This window comes from Pelmatolapia mariae, linkage group LG10_11 (assembly GCF_036321145.2).
Source record: "Pelmatolapia mariae isolate MD_Pm_ZW linkage group LG10_11, Pm_UMD_F_2, whole genome shotgun sequence".
NCBI lineage: Eukaryota > Metazoa > Chordata > Actinopteri > Cichliformes > Cichlidae > Pelmatolapia > Pelmatolapia mariae.
Genome location: NC_086236.1, coordinates 38,886,625 through 38,912,045, shown reverse-complemented (window position 1 = coordinate 38,912,045; position 25,421 = coordinate 38,886,625). Strand labels below are relative to the sequence as shown.

At 42.3% G+C, this 25,421-nt stretch overlaps 1 protein-coding gene across 1 annotated transcript in view; it reads left to right on the top strand.

Moving 5' to 3' along the window:
- Window positions 1-25,421, top strand: part of znrf2b (zinc and ring finger 2b) — a 61,991-nt gene that overhangs the window by 25,313 nt on the left and 11,257 nt on the right. The window contains exon 2 of the mRNA XM_063485428.1: window positions 11,852-11,947. Coding sequence (XP_063341498.1) covers window positions 11,852-11,947 — 96 coding nt within the window. The remainder of the gene's footprint in view (window positions 1-11,851; window positions 11,948-25,421) is intronic.

The following is a 25,421-nucleotide window of genomic DNA, read 5'->3' as shown; positions in this document are numbered from 1 at the left end:
TGTAATGGGCAGTGGACTTTCATAAAACATGCCTCATTCTGTCTTTCAGCTTAGGCAGGTTAACTTTTCTTGAAATCTTCTAACATTTGCAGTAGCAAGATATTTTTTTCCACAGTAGCATGGTAGCGTGACCAAACCCCACATCAGTATATTCTGTAAATGTCTGAGCCTCTTCTTCCTGCAGAGACTCTGCACCTCCTCGCCATCTTATTCGATAAATAGGCAGGTGTCAGCTGGACAGGTGCCGATCCTGCAATCTCTGCCCCATTGTGCCTCAACGTACCTCCTGCTGCATGAAGACAAGCACTTAAAGGCCAAAAACCCCAGAATAGCCACATTTGAGTCGCATCATGCACACAGACTTTTTGTTTTAATTTACTCAGAGAGGCAAACTGCACATAAAGAGAAACTGAAAGGAAACTGTTATAATTACTGTAACCCTATGCCCTCTTATTTCACAGTGGAGTCTTTGACAAACAGATTCATTTACTTTCTGCTGTGTTATCAACCTGCAATATTATCACAGATTGACAAGAATAGTAATGTCTTTGTTTGTTTGTTTTATTTTCACGATCCATAGTCTATGACCCAAGTAAATTCAACTTTTTCCTTCAGTAAAGCAAAGAAACTTTTTCATATCACTGCATGTCAGCAGTACATCTGTGATCAGCCAATAGATCTATTTTACAGCAGCCACGTTAATAATTAATAATAAATAAACACATTAATCAAGGCTATGGTTCAAGATGGAATAAAACTTGTTTCGTTGTCAATAACAGCCTATTCTGTCAGCACAACCATCCATGGTTCGCAGAGCTTAGAGCAGACCTTCCCAAAGTGTGGGGCCCGCCCCCTAGGGGGGGCGCAGAGCCATTGCAGGGGGGACGCGGTATGAAAGGGGGGGGTGACAAAACGCTTGGACACTGCTAGCACGGGGCGCCCACAGAAACGCAAAGCAGGAGATGAAGCATAGCTGAATATGTTTCCAAACCAACTTCATTCTAAGCCAAAGACTAGAAATAATGATGAAGTATATCTGCCCTTTGGCTTCACCTGCACAAGTGACAAGGTAGGTCTCCCCTGCAGAATTGGTTTTCCCTTCGTCGGGAGCAGCGCTGGGTTCTTCAAATCATGGACAAACAGTATCCCACATTCTTGATTTTTAGTTTACAAACACTTGTTGTAATAACTAACTACTCCTGACATTTTGGAGATGTTAGCTCTTTATACAGTAAAGTTACAGTGGGATACAAATAACATCAGGCTGATCCTGCCACCATTTGTTCCCCCGGTTCAAATCACGGACAAACAGTATCCCACAGCTGTTTATGTTTTTAAGCCCATTTTGCACAGAGAGGCATTTTTTGAGAAATGTATTGATAGCAATGTTGAATATTATTACACAGGAAAAAAACAACTACACGTAAAATAATCACACCGTGATGCCTCTGCCTTTCTAAATGGAGGGACAGTAACTGTGTGTGTATGTAAGCGTGTAAAACTGCAGATAGTCAGATTAACAGTATTTTGTCTCTATCTGCCATTCTGCAATTCATCTCATGTAAACAATAACGTGGCGCACAGCGTGATGTGAAAAAAAGCACATACCTTTGACGTTGCAACGAACTCTGTATTCCTCGTCCACACGTAAACGCAAAAAAGGAGGTTTAAAAAATCTCAGTTTTTGGTGATTCTAAACATCGTTCACGTGTGGACGAAACAGCTGCGTTTTCAAAAATACCCGTGTAGGTGTGGACGTAGCATAAAAGAGTTGGTAGTTTATTTTATTACTACCTGTAATTTATTGCAGATTACTTGTATTTGCTTAATTGTTTACTAAATGTTGGAGGTGTGAAATAAACCCCAATGGAGCAAAATATGGGTGTGTGTGGTTGGAGGATGTGCGTGCGCGCGGGAGGGGGGGGGGGGGGGGGCGCGAACATTTTTTGTAAAACAAAGGGGGGCCCAGCAAAAAAAGTTTGGGAACCACTGGCTTAGAGTATTCTCTAGCAACAAACAGTGTCTGCCAGCCTTTATTAAAGACACAATAAAAGAACCACACATTTAACTTTAAAGTCCAACACATGGAAAATAGATTTTATTGTACAAACAGGAGAAATATGCAACATCTTGTATGTGAAACTGCCACATCTGTGCACAGCTGTGCAGTGTGGATAGATTAGAGGAATATATTTATAATACTGGTACGAGTGTTTCACTGAAGATCATTGGTATGGGTTTACTGGTTCACAGTGTTGTCCTTTCACCTTGAATAGATGAACAACCTGTAATCTCAAAGCTGATGCATAGTCCTCTAACTATTGAATATTAACTTAGACGTTTCTGGCTACTCGATAAATGCAAATCAGACGTTCATTGTCCTTCGAGTTCTCTTTGGAGTGCCAGTGATTTCTCAGAAACATGTCCGTGGTGGACCTGGGAACATTGTAACTGTAGTAGAGCAGGTAGTGTACACTCCACTGACTCCACTTTGCACTATGTTATATTGTTATTGGTCTACATTTTGGATTTAAGCGGCTGAACAGTTTTTCGTTGCTCCTGCAACAGTGACAGTGAAGATGATCTTATATCTTACTTCTCATGATTTCTCATTTCTACAGTCTATACTGCATCTGATAGTGTGTAAAGGGAAATCACAGAGAAAATGAAAGTGCCTTTTAACTGTCTTGTTCTTCTAGTACACACGGTTATCCCCTCATACTCCTTCCACATGTGAAGCATAAAGAGACAGTGTTTGCCACTGTTTTGTTTTGTTCTTTTATCTGTCTGCTGATCTCAGAGACAGATGATTAACGGCACACAGCACCTGCTGAAACCTTTCCTCACACTTTGACTTGTAAGTGGAAACAGCGGAAAGCCCCTTAAAGCCCACAGAGGTTTATGGTAGTGGTGGTGTGTTTGTGACAGATAAGACAGTCTCAGGTGCTCGCAAATACTGCACGTATTCACAAGATGGGAAATAAGTACAGCCATTCAGTACTCCATCTATGAAGCAGTCACTTACTTTTATTAAGATGCTGACCTCTAAAGAGCTTCTTTTTTGCTGTTTCACATAAATGTAATGGTTCTTTATGACACAAAATCTCCTAACAGGCTGTATGAGCTGTTTTAGAGAACTTTATTTAGTTGTTTCATTGTGACAACAGTTTCAGTTTTCTGACCCGTCTTTCTTCTGGCTGATGTTAGCTAAATGCAGCGTATAAGCCAACACAGAAGCTATCTCTCATAACAACATACGGTGTTAAAGCTCGGCTAATTCATCCAAACTTCCAGGGCTGATCTGGTAACGTAGTTGGCCTTTTTCAATCTGCTAACTCTGTAAACTAACCGGTGCCAGATTCATCTAGCGTAATCCTAACCCAAAGCAACAGCTAGCTGGCTAACTCTAGTTTGCTTGCTATCGTCAAAGCTAGCCAAAACAAGTCAACAATAGTTGAGCAAAAAGAACCTGACCACGATTTTACACGGTGACCCGACGCCAAGTCCTCCTGGTGCTCTGTGTTTGCGTGTGATGCTAATATTTACTGAGGGGAGGACAGAAAGACTCAGGCTGACGTAACAAGAAGGCAGTGCTGCGCTAGACAGGAGGACTGCCTCGCATCGTCTCCACTACATCCAGCTCTTTCCTCAGCAAGCATGTTTATTTATACCCCTGTTGTTGCTGCTCTCATCTGCCCACTCTTCTCTATATTCTTTTTATTCCAGTCACTTCCTTTTTTACCCTCTGCCTTGGAGTGAAAGTGCCAGTAACATGAACTATATATACATCAATGGGTCAACAATTCTTTCTGTCTCAGGATGGGGCTCCCTTGCATTTTATCTAGATCCACTTACTTACTTTGAAACATTTAGAATCCCCGATCACATCAATTTATTTTTAGTGTTCTGCATGTTTTAAATACCTAAACCCCGAAGTCTAAGGAGCAACTGTATTTTCTTCAAGACATTTCACCTCTCAGGTGATTGATGACCCTGGTGCATGTGGTACATGATCAACATGGGTTAATGACCCTGTTAAGGACAGTTCCCTTATATACCAGGGACTCTCCACCATTTGGTTTTAGAACGGAAAAAGTTGCTCGGATGAAAGATGAAGTGTCTTCAAGAAATTTAAAGAAGTCCAGTCGCTTTCTTTCCAAGCACTTATACTGTCATGACCTGGATGACTGAGAACCTACACAGACATAAACCCCAAGGTTTCAAACGATCTAAGAATTTGTTGCCAAGAGAGAATCAAAGCCTGTCTTATGCTGACTGTCTGTAGCTACTTTGTTACTTAAAGCCGGCGTAAGTTCCTCATTCAGTTATTTCATTATTGATTCATGCAGAAGTATTATTTCAGTCAAGTATGCTTCCATTACTGAGGATGGTTACTGCAATGAGGAGATGGGCAAAACAGCAGGTGATTATCATATGTCAGTGCAACTAGATCCTTATTAATGTTAACAGCATTAAGGATCTCACAAGGCTAATATTGTTGTTTCCTTCCTTTTTGTTTTTGTAATTGCTGCTCGTTCCCTGAAATGCACTTTCTGTGCAAGTTAAATCACCAAAATTCATGGTGCAGTCAAACAGTTTTGCAACTGTGTCCATGAAAAGCAAAAATCATGGCTAATTTAAAGTTTGTAATCTCTATGGAATTCAGGCTGCTTGTGATCACAGAGTGATGTTATGGAGCGCGGTCTCTGTGTTGTACAGCCGGGCCCATAAGTGTTGAAACAAACCATTTTTGTAATCTTGCCTGTGTACAACACCTCAGTGGGTTCAAATCAAACTATCGAGTTGCAATTGGGAGTGCAGACCTCTTCTCTGGCCTTGTGTCACGAGCCTTAGGTTCTATGTATTTATGAATCTGTATGCTAGCCTCATTCCCCAAACTGTCAGTTCAGGTGGCAAAGAAGAGCAGTGAAAAAAGACAAAGGGGATTTACTTGGTCATGATTGATTACCAGTTTCTTATCCCTGCCAGTTCTCAGCTTAAGAATCTGCCTAGCTCTGGAAAAACCTGACGTTAATATTAAAAGGATTGTGAGCAGTGGTGTTCATGCATATGCTGATGGATTCATGGAAGGCGTTTGTGTACAATGAGCTGGGCTACTGAAGTGCAGCCACACCGGCTGGACGATCAGTGAAGTGATCAATAAAATGCCGATTCATAAATCCCTTTTAATAGCATGGTGTGCAAGATGTGCTGACACAGGGACTGCAGGAGAGCTGAGTGGGTAATGAACACAGGGCTCAGGGATGCTCTCCAAACAGCAGATTAGATGGGAACAAAGATATGGTGCTTATATAGTCAAAAGTGTGAAGCATTCTGGGTAACAGTGCGTGAAGTTTTGAGTCTGTAGCCAAGAAGCTGCTGGCTTGCAGCTTTTCAGGAGAACTTTGTGTCATGGTAGTCTTTGGACTTCAGTCCAATCTGCTCCCTCACTCACCACAAGCCTTCATAACATTAACCTTCATAACATTAAAGTGGCGACAAAAGTGGAGCTGATTACCCAGGGCCCCAATGGTGGGAGCCTAGAATGAAAAATTTGGTTTTGTTTTCAATTTTCATTTCAAAGTAATTAGTGTCATAATGAAATTTCCGCAATAAATCAGTCGTGTAAATGAACTTTAATTCCAAGAAGTAGTGGAGACACTCATTTTACCCAGATTGGTTTAGTCCATCCGGAGCTGGACTGGCTTATAGGTGTTATGAATTTATTCTAGCCGACAACTGCTGATGTGCACTGTGACTCATGTCTTTCTCTCAGAAAGCAAAATCATACGAAATAAAGCAACTGAGGGAAGTTGGCTGTTAACAAATTTCTATCAAAAGAACGGTGAGCACAGCAAAACTAACAGTTGTTAAAAACAATGAGCTAGTGTCATCTGTAACACTGTATTCATCAAATTCGCACAACCTAACACCAAGAAACACACGGTCCAAAATTTGAGAAACAGCTAGAGCAGGTCCTTCTCCAAATGATATGACATGAGGTGAGCTCATGTAGTGGCAACTAAAACCAGCAAGGACGACGTGAGTAAGGCACAAACCCAGTTTTATCTGATGCATTTTAACATACTACTTTTAGCCCTTTTCAACCAGCTAATTTTAATTCACTAAACACTAAATGTGGACATTTACAAATATAAATACATTATTTACAGTGGTGTGTCCTGAAAATATCAGGCTTTAAGCAGGTTAACAGGCTAATTAATATCAGTCCTGTTTGCTTTATTCTTGTAGGTGTGAGCACAGAGAATGGTGAAGTGAAGAGAGCGAGGAGAATAAGGTCGCCCTTTATTTTACATTTATTTACCGTTATGTGGGTCAGGAAAGCTGATTCTTTTTGTGTTTCTGCAAATAAAACGTGGTCACTAGATACCATTTATGTCTTTATTATGAAGCACAGGAGCCTGAGATTTTTGTTGCCATTTAACCTTTTCTTTTATACCATGAGACTCATAACTACTTCAATAAAAATCAAGAGAATTATGCATTCTTAGGCTTAGTACTCCAAGCAAAACTCATTAAACTACGATGTGATTGTAGACTACAGTGTTGAGAAATGAGGGGAGATTTCAAACCGTGCAGACTTCTGGACATGTCGTAGATTTGTTAAGTATGAAATATGAGCAGTTTATTATTGGCTAACCTGTTGACCATTACAGATTTTTGTATACAGTTGTCAGCTCAGGTGCTGGGTAAAAAAATAAATAGATATGGTTCTACTCTACCTGAGCACCCAAAGCTGTTTATAAAGCTTACCTCATTTTTCTGTTTAAGCCCTTTCTAGCTAACCTTCATACACATTCATACTCTGATAGATGCATTGGAGAAAAAGATTGAGAGGATGAGAGAGCATCTTGCCCAAGGATACTTCCAGTGCTCATATTTACATGTGGTGATCTAAGAAAGTATGCTATAAATGTCATTACCCCATTTTCACATTTTAATCTTTTTATACCAGTGAGTTTTATGGGTGTTGAGATATTTGGTTATAAGGCAGAGCGTCACAATTAGAGACAACAAACAACACAAAGTCCTCATACCAGGTGTAGACCATGGTGGTGCAGGGGTAAGGATTTATGACCTGGGCAACTTGCAGTCAGTGAGTTGACCGTCAACTGTATGCCAAGTTTTCTAGACTCAAATGTGAGGCCATCTGTCCAAAAGCTAAAGCTTGACCAAACTGGGTTAGGCAGCAGGACAGTGATCCACAAACAAGCTATCAAGGTGTTACAGTGGCTCAGTCGAAGGCCAGACCTCAACCTGATTGAAAGACTTTGACAGGAGAGCTTAAGAGAGCCGTGCAGTGCTAGATGGTTAGTTGGACAAATATACATGCACATAAAAGTTTGAAAGTTGTATCATAGGTAGTGTTATATGCCTTTACATGTCCTCTTTGTAAATGTGTCCACAGGAGCATTGTCCATATAATGAAATAATAAAAGGAGACATACTAAGTTCATTTCCATGTACAGTAATAAAACCGCAGAATTCATTCCCTGCCTCAAAAAGGCAGTTTGAGCTTCTCTCCCCTTAAAACTTACAGTTTTTTGATTGGCCTGTGCCAACAAACAAAACAACAGCAAAAAAAAAGAAAATTAGGTGGGAAGTGCTTCAGGGGTCACAGCTGGTGGGCATTCACCATAATGTCACACAGCAGTTGTTAGTGGGAAGGAAGCTAATAGATAAGGATCAGCAGAAAATAACAGCTTTCCTTTATATGTTTGTGGTCAAGTGAAATGACACAACTGCAAAGCTCTGACAACACCTTAACTGCAGTCTGTGTGCTAAAGTTCCACCCAGAGTAACTTAACATTTGGTCTCACATACATGAGGGAGAGCAGCTACAGGAGAAACACTGAGCTGTGATAACACAAGAGCAAATCAATTAAGTCAATAAGGTAAATGCACTGTTATTGATTGTTTTGCTAATAAATACAGATTCAGAAAATAAAGACTCTTGGGTGGATTTATTTAAAGTTATTTGAGCATTTTTTCTGTCAAGCCTTAAATATAAAGCAGCTTCCTCACAGTGAGAAATGCAGCCTTTTAAATAAACACTAGTAACAGATCAGGACATTATAACAGGAGATACACAAAGCTGATTAAGGCCATCCTCTCTCTGACATCACAGAGAGTCAAGATCAAAGTCATCCAGTCTTATTTGAACTAAAGAGGAAAAGTAGCTGAAGTTTGAGGGTTTCATCAGAGAAAGCAGTCAAACAGTTTCCCCAAACATATCATATGATAGTGAAAGAAAAAAGCATACAATCTAACATTTACAGGCATCCTTATTACAGCAGTGTTGTGCTGTGGCTTTAAGCAGGAGCAGCACGCAGAAACAAAGTGTTCCCCTCTTTGTGTCAGAGCTGTTTTACACCCCTGCTTTTATCAGAATGATGATGATGATGATTTTTCATACATATGTAAATTCTACTTCTCTTCTGGTTTGTTTTGGGGAATTCAGAAATTTCTAACTTCCTATCTGGAGGAAACAGATGTTTCACATCATGTGACTGTGGTGATTGCAGCACTTTACAGGAAAGTAAAAGATGCACATCGGACGGGGTTATAAATAACACTCATGTCATTATTTCTGTGTGCGACTCATACTAGGAGGCATATTGTTTGAGAGTTTTAATGCGACCAACAGCAGGTATGACCTCAGAAAGACACGCACGAGGACATGTGCAGCAATTTAATGTAGTGAAGAGAGCAGCCCATATAGAATAGTGGATGAGTCATCGCAGCCTCACAGGGAGGGCTCAGCTCTGGCTTTGAGCATTTTTCAGAATGAGCGGTGGAGCCGTGCAGAGCTGGATCCATCCGCATTTCTCTATTTCAGATAGACACACCTCGACTGTACATGCCTAATTGTCAGCATATGGCCAGCAGGTCTTAAAAGATGACACTGTGCATGTGTTGTGAGGTCAGGCAAACAGTGTTTTTGCCTGCCTTAATCCATTTATCCTTTGGACAGATTTTAACATTGTAGGAAGCTCCAAACACACACACACTTATACTTTGTCACCTGGCTGTGATATGTCACACTCTGCCCCCTGCTGCAGAGCTGCTGATGGATAGTGGAGGAGGAAATCTGCAATGTGACAGGAAACTGCAGAATTTGCTGTCTCCGCTGAGATCGTGACAGCAAGATTGTGATGGACGTCGGAACAAAGGGATAATTACTGGATGTGGGGAGTGTGATGTACAGTATGCAGCATAATTTATGTAATTATCTGCCTCCAACTGTCTCTGATTAATCATTTATTAATACATTTAGTGATTGAATCCATGGCTGTCTGTGTGTAAACTCTGCTGTCACTGCTATACAGTTCACATATTGCACATAAATGACATTTATTTGTCCCAGAGGGGAAGTTTGATTGCAGCAGAAGTCACCTGGCATTTGTATACACCACATAAAAATAATCCCATCAACTCTGGAATCTTCTGTGCCCAGAGACCGACCGCAAAACACCGTGTTCCAACATTCAGATCATTGAGGTGCAACACAAATGCTACAGCAAGGGGCAGCCAGGACATCAGGTTAGGGGGGTGATATTATCACCCCCACTCGAGATTGGGTACCAAGTCCCAAGTACTGAAAGATAGGCTCATGGCGAAGCTGGAAACCTGGACCCTCCGTAGCCAATTACCAAGGCTACGTGACGTACTCTCTGAAGGTCTACTAGAAGATGTGAATGCAGCATCACGGACAATCCTTACTGCAACCATCACGGAGACTAATCAGCTGATCTACACTACGGCAGCAGTGATGAATGGCTACAAGATGAACAGCCACAAGGAGGAGTACCCTCAACGGAGAAGGAGACTAGAGGCCAAGAGCAAGGCAGTACTGAGGGAACCTGCAAGCTGCCCATACCCGAGGCATCGATTCCCGCACCACTAGGACCTACAGCAACGGCATCGGATGTCATTCACACTGGAGAAGTGTAGTTGGATGGTAACAAAGCAAGGAAAGGTAGGCAGAACTGAGGGGATCGAACTACCAGAAGGCAACATTGCAGACATTGAGGACAGCTACAAGTACCTGGGAATCCCACAGTCAAATGGGAACCACTAACAGGCTGCTAGGAAAGCTGCAACCACCAAATACCTGCAGAGAGTTAGGAAAGTCCTGTATACCAAGGGCTGACAGAAGAACCCGAGAAGATGTGGAGGATGAAGGTGACAGTGGTCCCCGTGGTAATCGGAGCACTCAGGGCAGTGACCCCCAGGCTGGGCGAGGGGCTTCAGCAGATCCCTGGAATAACATGTGAGATCTTTGTCCTGAAGAGCGCAGTCCTAGGAACAGCTAAGATACTGCGCAGGACCCCCAAACTCCCAGGCCTCTGGTAGAGGACCCGAGCTTGAAGAGGGCAAGAGGGGAATTATATATATTTCCTAATAGGCCTTTGGCTTTTTGACAAATCACCATGTAACCACTTTCATGGATAAAGAAACATTACTTTGCTTCTGCACCATCTTATCTCATGGTACCATGTGATATTACACAGAAGTTTAGCCAATCTTCAGTTGAACTTCAGTTGGTATCTCTTTAATGTTACAGTCACACTGGGGAAGACAGAGCAGGGGTGAAAAGTCCAGCACAGCTTTAGCTTTTCTCTCAGCTTGCTGCCCTTTTTAATTACAAATGCCGTCGTCACATGTGAAAGCCACAGTTTAAACTGAGAATAGATATTTAGGGCTACTTAATAATTAAACAATCTCGTATGGTAAATGGACTGATTCTTATATAGCGCTTTTCTACTCTCCCGGAGTACTCAAAGCGCTGTATACAACATGCCTCATTCACCCAGTCACACAAAGTGACGCAAAGCAACTCTTTCCTCATGTTCATCCTTTAATCTCACACTCAAATGTCTTCGGTGCATGACACAAACAAATAATTGGCCTCGCTATTTCAAATAGTGTTTTGTTCCATCAATATTATTATTATTATTATGTGGGGTTATTACGGAAATACATTTGTGGCTCTTGCGACTCATTTATCTGAGTTATCACCTACAGTAACTGTGCTTTTCTCCTGAGCTCTAAATAGCATTTTTGTCCCTCTCAGCTTACCGCTTTAGTGTTCCAGCCAGGAAACTTCAGTCTCATCAAACCTTTGTTTCTGTTTTCAGAGAAAGATAAACAGCACTCATACATCCACAATATGATGCTGCAGCATTCTGGTACTGCAACTGAAAAGCAATAACAAGAAAAAAAACCTGCCAAGCAGTTTGCAGGTCACTCCCACAATTCAGTATTATTACTGTGTTTGTAAAGGATGGCCTTTAAATATTTGTAAAAGTCTAACAGTGATGTCTGTATGTCTGTGCAATAATTTAGGTTGGACTAAATCCTGGGTGGGAGCAGTGATATAATGAAAACTAGCAGTCTGTGCACAGAAATAAATCAAATGTATGAAACTATATGTCACTGCTGAAAGATTACAACCCCCTCTTTAATAATCAGGCGCACCGACCATCACAGTGTGCTCTAACACAAATGGTTATCTAGTGCAGACACGTGTCTGGTAAAGCGTTATTAGGTGAAATCTTCTGGTAGTGCAGGTTTCTTTGCAGTTAAGTCAAGAACTGGCTGTAGCAATACATTCTACCCAGTCTGGGCAGAAAAAGAGTGTTCGCAGTCTCTTTCACAGCACGGGACAAAGTGGAAATGAGATGCAACAACACATCACCAACTTGTGCTGAGTGAGGAGAGAAGAAAAGACTCAGTGTTTGCCACTTTAATGCTGTTGCACATTCGTTATTTTCTCATCTTCCACCTTCCATGTTTTACTCACTGCTGGTGTCTTTCTCTCTTCCAGGCTTCAAGTGCCCCGTGTGCTCCAAGTTTTTGGCCTCAGATGAGATGGATCTTCACCTTGTGTTGTGTTTAACTAAACCCAGAGTGACATACAATGGTAGGACTTCCTTTATTGCCTTTACAACATATACTAGCATTTGAAAGTATGCTGTAGCTGAATGCAAAATTCCCCTAGATAAGAAGAACAAGCAGTTATGAAGGGTCTAAGTCAGGGGTGTCCAACTCCAGGCCTCGAGGGCCGGTGTCCTGCAGGTTTTAGATCTCACCCTGGGTCAGCACTCCTGAGTCAAACAATTACTTCATTCCCAGGCCTCTGGAGAACTTCAAGACATGTTGAGGAGGTAATTTAGCCATTTAAATCAGCTGTGTTGGATCAAGGACACATCTAAAACCTGCAGGACACCGGCCCTCGAGGCCTGGAGTTGGACACCCCTGTTCTTAGTAGACCCATCCCAGTTCTGGGCAGGCAGCCTTTTGGATTTCACACTGGAGTTTCAGCACACAAAACAGTCGTATCAAAACATGTATTTGCTCTGCAGGGAGTGTTTAGGCCATTTTATAGAATCTCATGGCTACCTTCAATGTACAGGCAAAATAAGGGGAAATCTGAAAGTAGACAAAAGTGCCTTGAACTGAGTTTAACCGTGCCTGTTTGTTGTGTAGTTACAGCAGATTCTGTGTGTTAAATCACTCTCACTTCCAAGTTCCCTGTGCGTGTTTGAGCTCCTCGTTTAACGTCTGAGGCTGAGCCCAGTTTTTCAGCCACTGCCACATTTTGTTTCTACCTAGAGCTCAGTATAATAGATGATATATGGCCTCATGAGTATTTTAGAAGATGCAAGTAGCCACCATGATGTCACCTGCTGGTCAATGAAGACCTGTTTTTAAAGCCTTGACCTGAGCGTTATCAGCCATCTCCATCTTGGTGTTTTGACAGCAGATATGATGACTAAGGGGTGACTCTGACTGTGACACTGACAAAGCACACTCACTGCCTAACAACTTTTGACAACTTAGCAGCCAACTTACCGTACCGGATCATTCTACTGTCTGCCTCTTACAATGACCATAAGCAACAAAAGTGAACTTCATGTTCGAAGCACAGGCCGAGGGGGCGGTGTGGCAGCAATTTTTCACACCAGCCTATTAATCAACCAAAGACCCAGACAGACTTTTAATTCATTTGAAAGCCTGATGCTTAGCCTTGTCCACCCCAGCTGTGAAACTCAGAAACCAGTCTTACTTGTTATCATCTATCGTCCACCTGGGCCTTACAGAGTTTCTGTCTGATTTCTCAGACTTTTTATCTGATTTAGTGCTCAGCTCTGATAAAATAATTATTGTGGGTGATTTTAACATCCATGTAGATGCTAAAAATGACAGCCTCAACATGGCATTTAATCTGTTATTAGACTCAATTGGCTTCTCTCAAACTGTAAAAGAACCCACCCACCACTTTAATCACACTCTAGATCTTGTTTTAACATATGGCATAGAAACTGAATATTTAACAGTGTTTCCTGAAAACCCTCTGCTGTCTGATCATTTCCTGATAACATTTATATTTACAATAATTGATTACACAGCAGTGGAGAGTAGACTTTATCACAGTAGATGTCTTTCTGAAAGCGCTGTAACTAAGTTTAAGAATATAATCCACCCACTGTTATCATCTTCAATGCCCTGTACCAACACAGAGCAGAGCAGCTACCTGAACGCTACAGGTGCTGATGCAGCACCTCTCTGCTAGCTTCTCATCACTCGTGAATAAGATCCAGAGATTCTTAAAGTTACAGTGTGTAAAATGTCACCACTAGATGTCAGTAGACTGCAGATTCAGTAAACTGAATTCTGTTTTCTTACCTCTCACAATTCAAGTGCATAAGCCTAGCTGAGGTGGCCGCTGCAGGGCCAACAACTGTGGCCAACCATGTGACCGGTCTGTAGCCATGTGCATAAAACGTGATTGGATGAAACGGCAATATCCACCTTAGCTGCTGCATTTATGTTGGCGAGGCGATGAGGCAGCTTGTGGACTATTCACCAAGAGTCATGCACATGTAGTTGACATTGCTTATATTTTTTCTGTAAAGACTTATAAGATGTTATAAGATGTCACCTTTCCACCCCATAGATAAGAAAAACAAGAGTCCCTGCAGCCTGATGCTTGCTTTGACTTCTAATGATCATGTACATAAATGTGTATTAAACTAACTGTACCAAACCAAAATAGAGCTGTCAGACTGAAATAACTAAAAGAACCTAACTGAAGTTATGCAAGCTTAATAATGTCACTCTCTTCCTTCCAGAAGGCTTATAATTATCCTCAAGATGATCATCAGTATAATGTTAAAAAAAACTTTTATATGAATTAGCCAGTCAGCTCCCTGCTTATGTAACAGGATCTTCCTCCTGCAGTCTGAGAAATTTAGTATAATCTTCATGTAATATTTCCCAAACTACATAGCTGTGGTTGCCTGAGGGCTGCTTCTCCTTGCATTTAGCAGAGATCTCTTCTGTATTTAAGGATATCACAGCCACAGTTAGTGTGGCTGGGGGAAACGTTTCGTTGTTTCCTCTGCTAAACATGAGTATGGGCTTGTAAAATACTCCCCACAGTGAAGTTACAGGAAGCTACGAGATGCAGTCATGTTTCCCTGCAGATTTGACAGATGTGCTCTGCTGCCACTGTCAGCAAAGGGTGATCTGTTTTGATAAAGATTTCTTAAATTTGGTTTTCTGAGCTGAGAGGATCTTATTACTGTTCCAAAATAAACATGAAAACTCACTTTATGTAACAGCATTGCCTACATGTAAATGATCATTTAATCGCTTAACTCAGAGGTTCCCAAAGTGTGGGGCCCGCCCCCTAGGGTGGGCGCAGAGCCATTGCAGGGGGGGCACGGTATGAAAATTAAAAAAAAAAAAAAAAAAAAAGAAGGCTTGGACACTGCCAGCATAATGGACAGGCTTTTGACGGGGCTCCCACACAAACGCAAAGCAGGAGATGAAGCATCACTGAATATGTTTCCAAACCAACTTCATTCCAAGCCAAAGACTAGAAAATATGGTGAAGCATATCTTCCCTTTGGCTTCACCTGCACAAGAACATTTTTCTTGTAAAACAAAGGGGGCCTAGCAAAAAAGGTTTGGGAACCACTGACTTAACCTTTAGTTCACTTCAGTTTTTTTATATAGCACCATTGACGACCGTTGATTGGTGTTTGCCTCTGTGTGTTAGCCCAGCAACAGAATACAAAATAAAGAGGAACAATGGAAATATGTGGCTTGGAGGTCGGAGGTCAGCTCTTACTGTCATTATGTCAAAAAGGCCTTGGGCAAAATACCGAACCCCAATGCATCCATTAGAGATAGAAAGTTCTTAAATAAATAACAACTTAAGAACTGAATGGCTTCATGAATGCTTCATAGAAGGCACTAATGAGGCTTGTAGTGAAGCATGCACAGCTAAGAGTTGATAGGCACTATAAAAATACCAGTAAAAAGAAACCCATAAGAGTGGATCATGGGAATCCACAAAAAAGGCTCTGCCCCCCATGATACAAAGCCAGTGCTGTTTAAAATGTCAATAAAAACAAAATGCAATGATTTGCATAAATCAAATGTTATACTTTGAGAGACTCTAGGAACCACAAGTAAGATACTCTTGATGATCTGTTGTGATAGTGTTACCATGAGGTCTTACAAGATGATGCGGTCTGATCATTCAGGACTTTGTACAAGAAGGTTTTTAAATTCATTAGTCAGCAGTGTTGGGACGGTTACTTTTAAAATGTATTCCACTACAGATTACATGCCCCAAAATGTATTTTGTAATGTATTCCGTTACGTTACTCAATGAGAGTAACGTATTCTGAATACTTTGGATTACTTAATATATTATCATGCTTTTTACAACTACATGAATGTACTATTGCTGTGTGATTTATTACTATTACTGAAGGCTACTCACCATACCAATACCAACTAGATGTTTAAATCTTAATATAAATGAGTAACAGTAGGTGGACATTAGGTAAGGCTGCACTTTTTGCAGCGATCTCGTATAGAAAACTATTCCGCGCGTATATAAAACAGGTCCGCGGCTCCGAACCGTAGTAAAGGGACCTCTGGCTAATACGTCGGGTTCGTGTCGGGCTCGTAGCTGAAAACTAGCTTTACTTTGTTGTCTGGGTCAACTTTGCTAGCGAGAGACAGAGAGAGGCGTTGAAAGGCTGCTCCAACTGAACTTATTGTTTCCGGAGGAAAACACGAACACAGTGTACAGTCGAGTCTTAATAGCTTACTTACAGCTGGGCTCGTCAGGCACTCTTTTTGGCTGCAGTGGTTATTATTATATTTACATGCTTCCAGCTCCCATTTCTGCTCGATGACAGCTCGTACTTTTCCTTTTTCTCCCTCCCTCACTCACAGACACATAACGGGTATGACAGTCCATTCTCCCTGCAGCACGGACTACACTGCCCATGAGGCTACATGCTTTAGGGCGATGCCTGTAACACTCTGCCTGTTGCCTTCATATTAAATAATTTTCGTGAATAATTTTTTTTTTTTCCCCCCCCTGTCCCGTTTGGATCTTTAGCCATCAGAATTGTTGTCTTAAGGCCAAGAGAGATGCCAAGCGGATTTACTTTACCAAGTGGATCATCATGGCCTTGCCATATTGGTCCATTTGATTGACCTCTATAATTATGTATTTATTTTATTTTCGGTTGTTACAGTCGGGACAGACATGACTGGGGGATAGGACAGGGAGAAAGAATGAAAGAAAGAGGGGGAGAAAGAAAAATAGAGGGGAGAAGAGATGGTGAGAAAGGGGAGAAGAAAGAAAGAGAAAACAAACAAAACACCTGGATCACCTGTATGGAGAAAAAAAACAGAAGAGAAAACAAACAAACAAAAAACAGCAACATAATAAATACAGCACCATCACAATAAACTAGCTAGCAGTAGATAACAGTAGATACTAAATATTAAATGTTATTGTGCAGCACGCAAGATAGACAGCGCACAATGTGCTTGGAGGAGATCCAGGCCCCAGACATCTAGAGGCCCCAGAGTACGAGGACCCAAGGAGGACCACCAAAGGGGGGGAACCGTGCCACCCTCCTGGGAAGAGCTGAGTAGAGCCCCAAACGAGAGGTCACCCAGCAGCCACAGAGCAGAGGCCAGAGGGGGTTGCAGTGGCGTGCCCGCGGGCTCTGCCGGCAGCCAGCTGCACCAGAGAGGACCGAGCTTCAGGCCCAGAGGCCAGAGGCCTGAGGACACCCCACCCCCCGGAAGGGGCCCAGCCGGGCCACAGGCGCCAGGCCCCGCCAATCGGCCACCAGGAGTGAGCCGGTACATACATGAGTGCCCAGCCCCAGTCGACAAGAACCACCAGCACACCAACGTCTGAGGGCATCAGCCACCGGCAGGGAGTGTGGTGAGGGGAGATAGGCCTCCGTACTTTGGAGGGCCTGAGATGTTCCCAGAGAGGTGGAGTCTAAGACCCAACCTGACATATAGACACAGACGAACAGGCGCACGCAGACTCAAACGTGTATTCCCACCCCTATATACACAACCAAATACTCGGCACTTACCCAACGTGTAGACAGACACAAATAGACACTGCACAGACAATCACACTCCCCAAATATACTCTATATCCCAGGTCCAGGTACCCCCGCCCCCAGAGGGGCAAGCCGCACCTAGACCCAGGAGGTGTAACCCTTCTCTCTGGGGTGGAGGCAAGCGGACCGCCTCCTTCAATTCAATTCAATTCAATTCAATTTTATTTATATAGCGCCAAATCACAACAAAAGTCGCCTCAAGGCGCTTTATATTGTACAGTAGATAGCACAATAATAAATACAGAGAAAAACCCAACAATCATATCATATGACCCCCTATGAGCAAGCACTTTGGCGACAGTGGGAAGGAAAAACTCCCTTTTAACAGGAAGAAACCTCCGGCAGAACCAGGCTCAGGGAGGGGCGGCCATCTGCTGCGACCGGTTGGGGTGAAAGAAGGAAAACAGGATGAAAGACATGCTGTGGAAGAGAGACAGAGATTAATAACAGATATGATTCGATGCAGAGAGGTCTATTAACACATAGTGAGTGAGAAAGTGACTGGAAAGGAAAAACTCAATGCATCATGGGAATCCCCGGCAGCCTACGTCTATTGCAGCATAACTAAGGGAGGATTCAGGGTCACCTGGTCCAGCCCTAACTATATGCTTTAGCAAAAAGGAAAGTTTTAAGCCTAACCTTGAAAGTAGAGATAGTGTCTGTCTCCTGAATCCAAACTGGAAGCTGGTTCCACAGAAGAGGGGCCTGAAAACTGAAGGCTCTCCCTCCCATTCTACTTTTAAATACTCTAGGAACAACAAGTAAGCCTGCAGAGCGAGAGCGAAGTGCTCTAATAGGGTGATATGGTACTACAAGGTCATTAAGATAAGATGGGGCCTGATTATTTAAGACCTTGTATGTGAGGAGCAGGATTTTGAATTCAATTCTGGATTTAACAGGAAGCCAATGAAGGGAAGCCAAAACAGGAGAAATATGCTCTCTCTTTCTAGTCCCTGTCAGTACTCTTGCTGCAGCATTTTGGATTAACTGAAGACTTTTCAGGGAGTTTTTAGGACATCCTGATAATAATGAGTTACAGTAGTCCAGCCTGGAAGTAATGAAGGCATGAACTAGTTTTTCAGCGTCACTCTGAGACAGGATATTTCTAATTTTAGAGATGTTGCGCAAATGGAAGAAAGCAGTCTTACATATTTGTTTAATATGTGCCTTGAAGGACATGTCCTGGTCAAAAATGACTCCAAGGTTCCTCACAGCATTACTGGAGGCCAAGGTAATGCCATCCAGAGTAAGGATCTGCTTAGATACCATATTTCTAAGATTTTCAGGGCCGAGTACAATAACCTCAGTTTTATCTGAATTAAGAAGCAGGAAGTTAGCGGCCATCCAGGTCTTTATGTCTTTAAGACATTCCTGCAGTTTAACTAATTGGTGTGTGTTACCTGGCTTCATGGATAGATAGAGCTGCGTATCATCTGCATAGCAGTGAAAATTTATGCTATGTCTTCTAATGATGCTACCTAGGGGAAGCATGTATAATGTAAATAGAATTGGTCCTAGCACTGAACCCTGTGGAACTCCATAATTAACCTCAGCATGTGAAGAAGACTCTCCATTTACTTGAACAAATTGGAGTCTATTAGATAGATATGATACTAACCACTGCAGTGCAGTACCTGTAATACCTACAGCATGTTCTAATCGCTCTAATAGGATATTATGGTCGACAGTATCAAACGCTGCACTGAGGTCTAGCAGGACAAGCACAGAGATGAGTCCACTGTCAGAGGCCATAAGAAGATCATTTGTAACCTTCACTAAAGCTGTTTCTGTGCTGTGATGAGCTCTGAAACCTGACTGAAACTCTTCAAATAAGCCATTCCTCTGCAGATGATCTGTTAGCTGTTTGACAACTACTCTTTCAAGGATTTTTGATATGAAAGGAAGGTTGGAGATTGGCCTATAATTAGCTAAGACAGCTGGGTCTAGAGATTGCTTTTTAAGTAAGGGTTTAACTACAGCCACCTTGAAGGCCTGTGGTACATAGCCAATTATTAGAGATAGATTGATCATATTTAAGATTGAAGAATTAATTAATGGCAGGACTTCTTTGAGCAGTTTTGTAGGAATGGGGTCTAAAAGACACGTTGATGGTTTGGAGGAAGTAATTATTGAAGTTAACTCAGAAAGATCGATTGGAGAAAAAGAGTCTAACTTAACATCAATGGTACTAAAAGTAGCTGTAGACGATATTACATCTGTGGGATGATTATTGGTAATTTTTTCTCTAATGATAAAAATTTTATTTCTGAAGAAGTTCATGAAGTCATTACTAGTTAACGTTAAAGGGATTGTTGGCTCAGTAGAGCTCTGACTTTTTGTCAGCCTGGCTACAGTGCTGAAGAGAAACCTGGGGTTGTTCTTATTTTCTTCAATCAGTGACGAATAGTAAGATGTTCTGGCTTTGCGGAGGGCTTTCTTATAAAGCAGCAAACTATTTCTCCAGGCTAAATGATGATCCTCTAAATTTGTGACACGCCATTTCCTCTCCAGCTTACGAGTTATCTGCTTTAGGCTACGTGTTTGAGAATTATACCACGGAGTCAGGTACTTCTGATTTGAGACCTTAGTTTTCACTGGAGCTACAGTATCCAGAGTCGTACGTAGTGAGGAGGTAAAATTATTAACAAGATAATCGACCTCTGTTGGAGTAGCGTTCAGATAGCTGCCCTGCTCTATGTTGGTACAGGGCATTGAAGATGATAACAGTGGGTGGATTATATTCTTAAACTTAGTTACAGCACTATCAGAAAGACATCTAGTTTGATAAAGTCTACTCTCCACTGCTGTGTAATCAATTATTGTAAATGTAAATGTTATCAGGAAATGATCAGACAGCAGAGGGTTTTCAGGAAACACTGTTAAATGTTCAGTTTCTATGCCATATGTTAAAACAAGATCTAGAGTGTGATTAAAGTGGTGGGTGGGTTCTTTTACATTTTGAGAGAAGCCAATTGAGTCTAATAACAGATTAAATGCAATTTTGAGGCTGTCATTTTTAGCATCTACATGGATGTTAAAATCACCCACAATAATTATTTTATCTGAGTTGAGCACTAAATCAGATAAAAAGTCTGAGAAATCAGAGAGAAACTCTGTGTAAGGCCCAGGTGGACGATAGATGATAACAAGTAAGACTGGTTTCTGAGTTTTACAGCTGGGTTGGACAAGGCTAAGCATCAGGCTTTCAAATGAATTAAAAGTCTGTCTTGGTCTTTCGTTAATTAATAGACTGGTGTGAAAAATTGCTGCCACACCGCCCCCTCGGCCTGTGCTTCGAGGTTTCTGGTAGTTAGAATGACTCGGGGGTGTTGATTCATTTAAACTAACATAATCATCCTGCTGCAACCAGGTTTCTGTAAGGCAGAGTAAATCGATTTGTTGGTCAATTATTAAGTCATGTACTAACAGAGACTTGGAGGAGAGAGACCTAATATTTAATAATCCACATTTCACTGTTTTACTCTTTGGTTCAGATGTGGATTCTGTATTGTTCTTTCTTTTTGATTTTTTATGTTTAAGTTTTTTATTGCTGGTTTTTGGTTTGTTTTTTGTCTGTTTGGGAGCTGACACAGTCTCAATGGAGATGGTTTTTTGGGGGGGTAGCGGGAGGAGAGAAGCTGCAGAGAGGCGTGTAAGACTGCAACTCTGCTTCCTGGTCCCAACTCTGGATAGTCAGATTTTGGGGGGTTTAATAAATTTGTCCATATTTCTAGAAATGAGAGCTGCTCCATCCAAAGTGGGATGGATGCCGTCTCTCCTAACAAGACCAGGTTTCCTCCAGAAGGTTTGCCAATTATCTATGAAGCCCACATCGTTTCTGGGACACCACTCAGACAGCCAGCAATTTAAGGAGAACATGCGGCTAAACATGTCACTCCTGGTCTGATTGGGGAGGGGACCAGAGAAAACTACAGAGTCCGACATTGTTTTGGCAAAGTTGCACACCGATTCAATATTGATTTTAGTGACCTCCGATTGGCGTAACCGGGTGTCATTACTGCCGACGTGAATTATGATCTTACTGTATTTACGTTTACCCTTAGCCAGCAGTTTTAAATTTCCTTCAATGTCGCCTGCTCTGGCCCCTGGAAGGCAATTGACTATGGTTGCCGGTGTCTCTAGCTTCACATGTCTGAGAACAGAATCACCAATTACCAGAGTTTGACCCCCGGCGGGTGTGTCGCCGAGTGGGGAAAAACGGTTAGACACATGAACAGGTTGGTGGTGTACCTGGGGCTTCAGTTTAAGACTATGCTTCCTCCTCACCGTCACCCAACCGCCCTCGTTCCCCAGCTGCTTGGGGTCTGCCGGGGAACAGCTAGCGGGGCCTACGCTATCTTCGGCTGCACCAGCTACAGGGGCCTGACTAGCTACGGGTGAATGAAGGGTGCGAAGCCGAGTCTCCAATTCAGTAATCCTGGCCTCCAGAGCTGCAAATATGCTACATTTGTTACAGGTATCATTACTGCTAAAGGAGGCCGAGGAGTAACTAAACATCTGACACAATGAGCAGGAAAGTGCAACAGGGACAGGTGAAGTAGCCATGGTGCTAACGAGTCAGCTACGAGCTAAGCTAAGCTAGCGAAACAGTAAAGAGACAGTGAGTGAATACTTTGGCTATAAATTAGGTAGTGAGCACACAGAAAGGGTGATTCAGATGAAGCACGTTAAGATTATACTATGAAAAAGGGATGTATCAAAAGATTTCAATTAAATTGCTAAGCAGAAAAGCTACTCAGAAACACCACTGTGTTTGAGCAGGAACAGGAAGTGATACTCTACCGCAGAGCGAGCGAAACACCAAGTGACAGCGCCACGTGTACTATCTGCAGTAGTAGGGAGGCCCCGCATCACAGACCCCAATCTGACGGCCAGCACCTCCTCCCAGCCCCCCAGCCCTGACGGCTAACAGAACCGGGGTGAGTGAAGACCCCAAACCTCCCTCTGCCCGCTCATATGTAGTGTTGCTGTGTGCTGTTCTAAAGTGCATTTAAAACACAGGAGGGCACGGTGCATCCTGCCAGTGAATAATTTTTTAAAATATTTCTTCACGTCATTATGCGGGCCGCAAGTAGAGGTGACATGGGCCGCGAGATTGAGACACAGACATTAGAGCCTCTTAATGTGTGTTTTGTTTGGGTTTCCACCGGCGTGGAAACCAAAAATAGAGAGAGCATAGCCGAACATATGAAACAGGAAAATACCGCCGTGTAATCCATTCATTTCAATAAAGTAACTGTATTCTGAATACCACCTTTTTAAACGGTAACTGTAACGCAATACAGTTACTCATATTTTGTATTTTAAATGCGTAACAGCGGCACATGTACTCCGTTACTCCCCGACCCTGTTAGTCAGGATGTGGATTTAAATGGTAAATGGACTGGTTCTTATGGAGCACTTTTCTACTCTATCTGAGCACTCAAAGCGCTTTACACAACTCGTTCATTCACCCAATCACACCCATTCACACAAGAAGTTTTCTAAGTTTGTAGTGCTTTCTAACTAACTAACATTCATATACACATTCACACTCCGATGGATGCATCGGAGAGCAACCTGGGGTTAGTATCTTGCCCAAGGATATTTGGCATGCAGACTGGAGCAGACTAGGATTGAACCTAGAAGACCTGCTCTACCACCTGAGCTACAGGGAGCCTGTTTTATGCTGGAAGCCAGCATCAGCAGTGGGTTTGTCTTGTCTTATATTCCTCCTAATAGTTGCTGATTGGGCACATATGCAATGTCTGATCATATTTTTGGCTGACCTCAATACTTCTTGGGTTCTTACACATGAACAACACAAAAATCACTGGCTGACAAACTGAGCTCTGTTAGATTAGCCTAACTCTAGGGCTGCCACGATTAGTCGACTAGTCACGATTACGTCGACTATTAAAATCGTCGACGACTAATTTAATAGTCGACGGGAAATAAGTAGTAGACGCAGGAATAAGTAGCAGGATTTAAGAGTGTAATAACAGACTGAAGCAGAAGATGGCAGCACTGCATGTACAAGGATGCCAGCTGCCGTTAAACCCCGAAGAAGAAGAAGCTGTGTCCGGTATCGTAGCTGTGTCCAAATTTAGCGGCCGCATCCTTTGGAGGCCGCATTTGTAGGCCAGTTACGTTACAGCCACGCGGCGAAGATTGTCCAAATTCAAAGACTCCCCCAAACGCAGCCGAAAAATGCGTCCTTCATTTCCCCAGATTTGAAGGATGGGTCGGGTGTATACTTCGTGGCCCAACCTATCCCAGAATTCATAGCGCGGCCCTGCTCAGTTTCCAACAATGGCGGCAGCTACTTAGTTTTAATATTACTCTCATTATTCTTTCTGGGTCACAAAATAAACGTTTAACATATTTTTCAGGCGAGAATGTAACTGTGTAAACCTCAGATATCTGCTCAGTTTATCAAGACACCACATATTTTCAAAAGTGCTCCGACGTTTTCGGAGACGTCTGTTACCCACCAGCTCAATAGCGAGCCGGGAGGTCAAGGGTCACTAGAGCCGCTGAGAACACCGGACTCCCGGCAAATTGTTTTCAAACCCCCCGCAGTCTTTCGCTACTCGGGTTAAACATGATATATAAGTCACTTAGATAACTTAAAATGTTATTGTTTGGCTTTTTTCAGTATTTTATTTGTTCCTGAGTAAATCGGTTTGGCTGAGATTAAAGTTATAGTTTTTACACAGCTGAATAAACGTCAAGTAGACAACTGATTATCAGAAGTGTGAGATGCTCGAGAATTTACTCCGGTGTCCTGTTGTATTTTAGATAGCAAGGAGCAGACGGCTGAGTTTATTCAACTCCACTGAAACAATTCAGATTTCATTAAAATTTAATAAACTATCATCTTGTCTTTATTTTTAGTTAGCACATACCTGAAACACTTAAAGCTGTAAGCTAATGATAGTTATATAAGAGCAGATGCTGCTGGTGCAACAAGCTGTACGTTTTATGTCTAATGGATCTGATTAGTCGACTAATCGCAAAAATAATCGGTGACTAGTCCACTATCAAAACAATCGTTTGTGGCAGCCCTACCTAACTCCACTAAATGCCTGTTTTTGAACTGTGGAGGGAAGTCCCAGTAGGGGGGAGAACATCCACACTCCAAACAGATGGTGGACTCCAACTCAGTGTGAGGCAGCATTGCTAATCACTGTGCCACTGTGTTGCAGGCTCCATTGTGTGTTGATTTTCACTTTATTACAGTAACAATATCCTAGAATGTCTGTGGCTGCTTTATTCATGAACATTAGCTTGTGTATTATCCAACCCTTTGAAAAGTTATACTTTCCACATCACTGATTATGGAAGGGTCTACTTTGGTTCCACTGACTTTTGCCGTTAAAAAATCCATGCCCTCCATTTTTACCCCTCAGGCAGTAAAGACTGTATTGTCGTCACCCCGCTGGCGTGAACGTCCAAGTTTGTAATGACGATAACCTGAGAATGACGCCACGTAGGATTTTTACATTTATACCTTTGGTGTATCTGTGCAGCCACCAGTATTTTTGTGAATCTGTGGAGATACTTGAGATGTTTAGGTGGACTTGGAAGAAATTCTAAGTGGAACACATGCTTGTTGGTGTTGTCTGCAGTTGTCCATATCCTCATATAAAGAATACATTTTTGATCGGTTATATGACTTATACCCGCCTCTCGCCCCACGATAGCTGGGATGGGATCCAGCCCCCTGTCGAAGACGATGGATTGATGGATACGACTTCTATCGTATGTTGTTGATGAATTCTTCAGAGAGGGCTGGCAGCATCTGATCATTTTTCTAAAAGAAGATTAAAATTCCAGCCTGACGAGCAGGTGGACATCATTTTAATAGAGAAACCGTTCTGATGATTGAAAGGATTTTGATCATCAGATATAAGCAGGAAGTCAGCTGCTTTT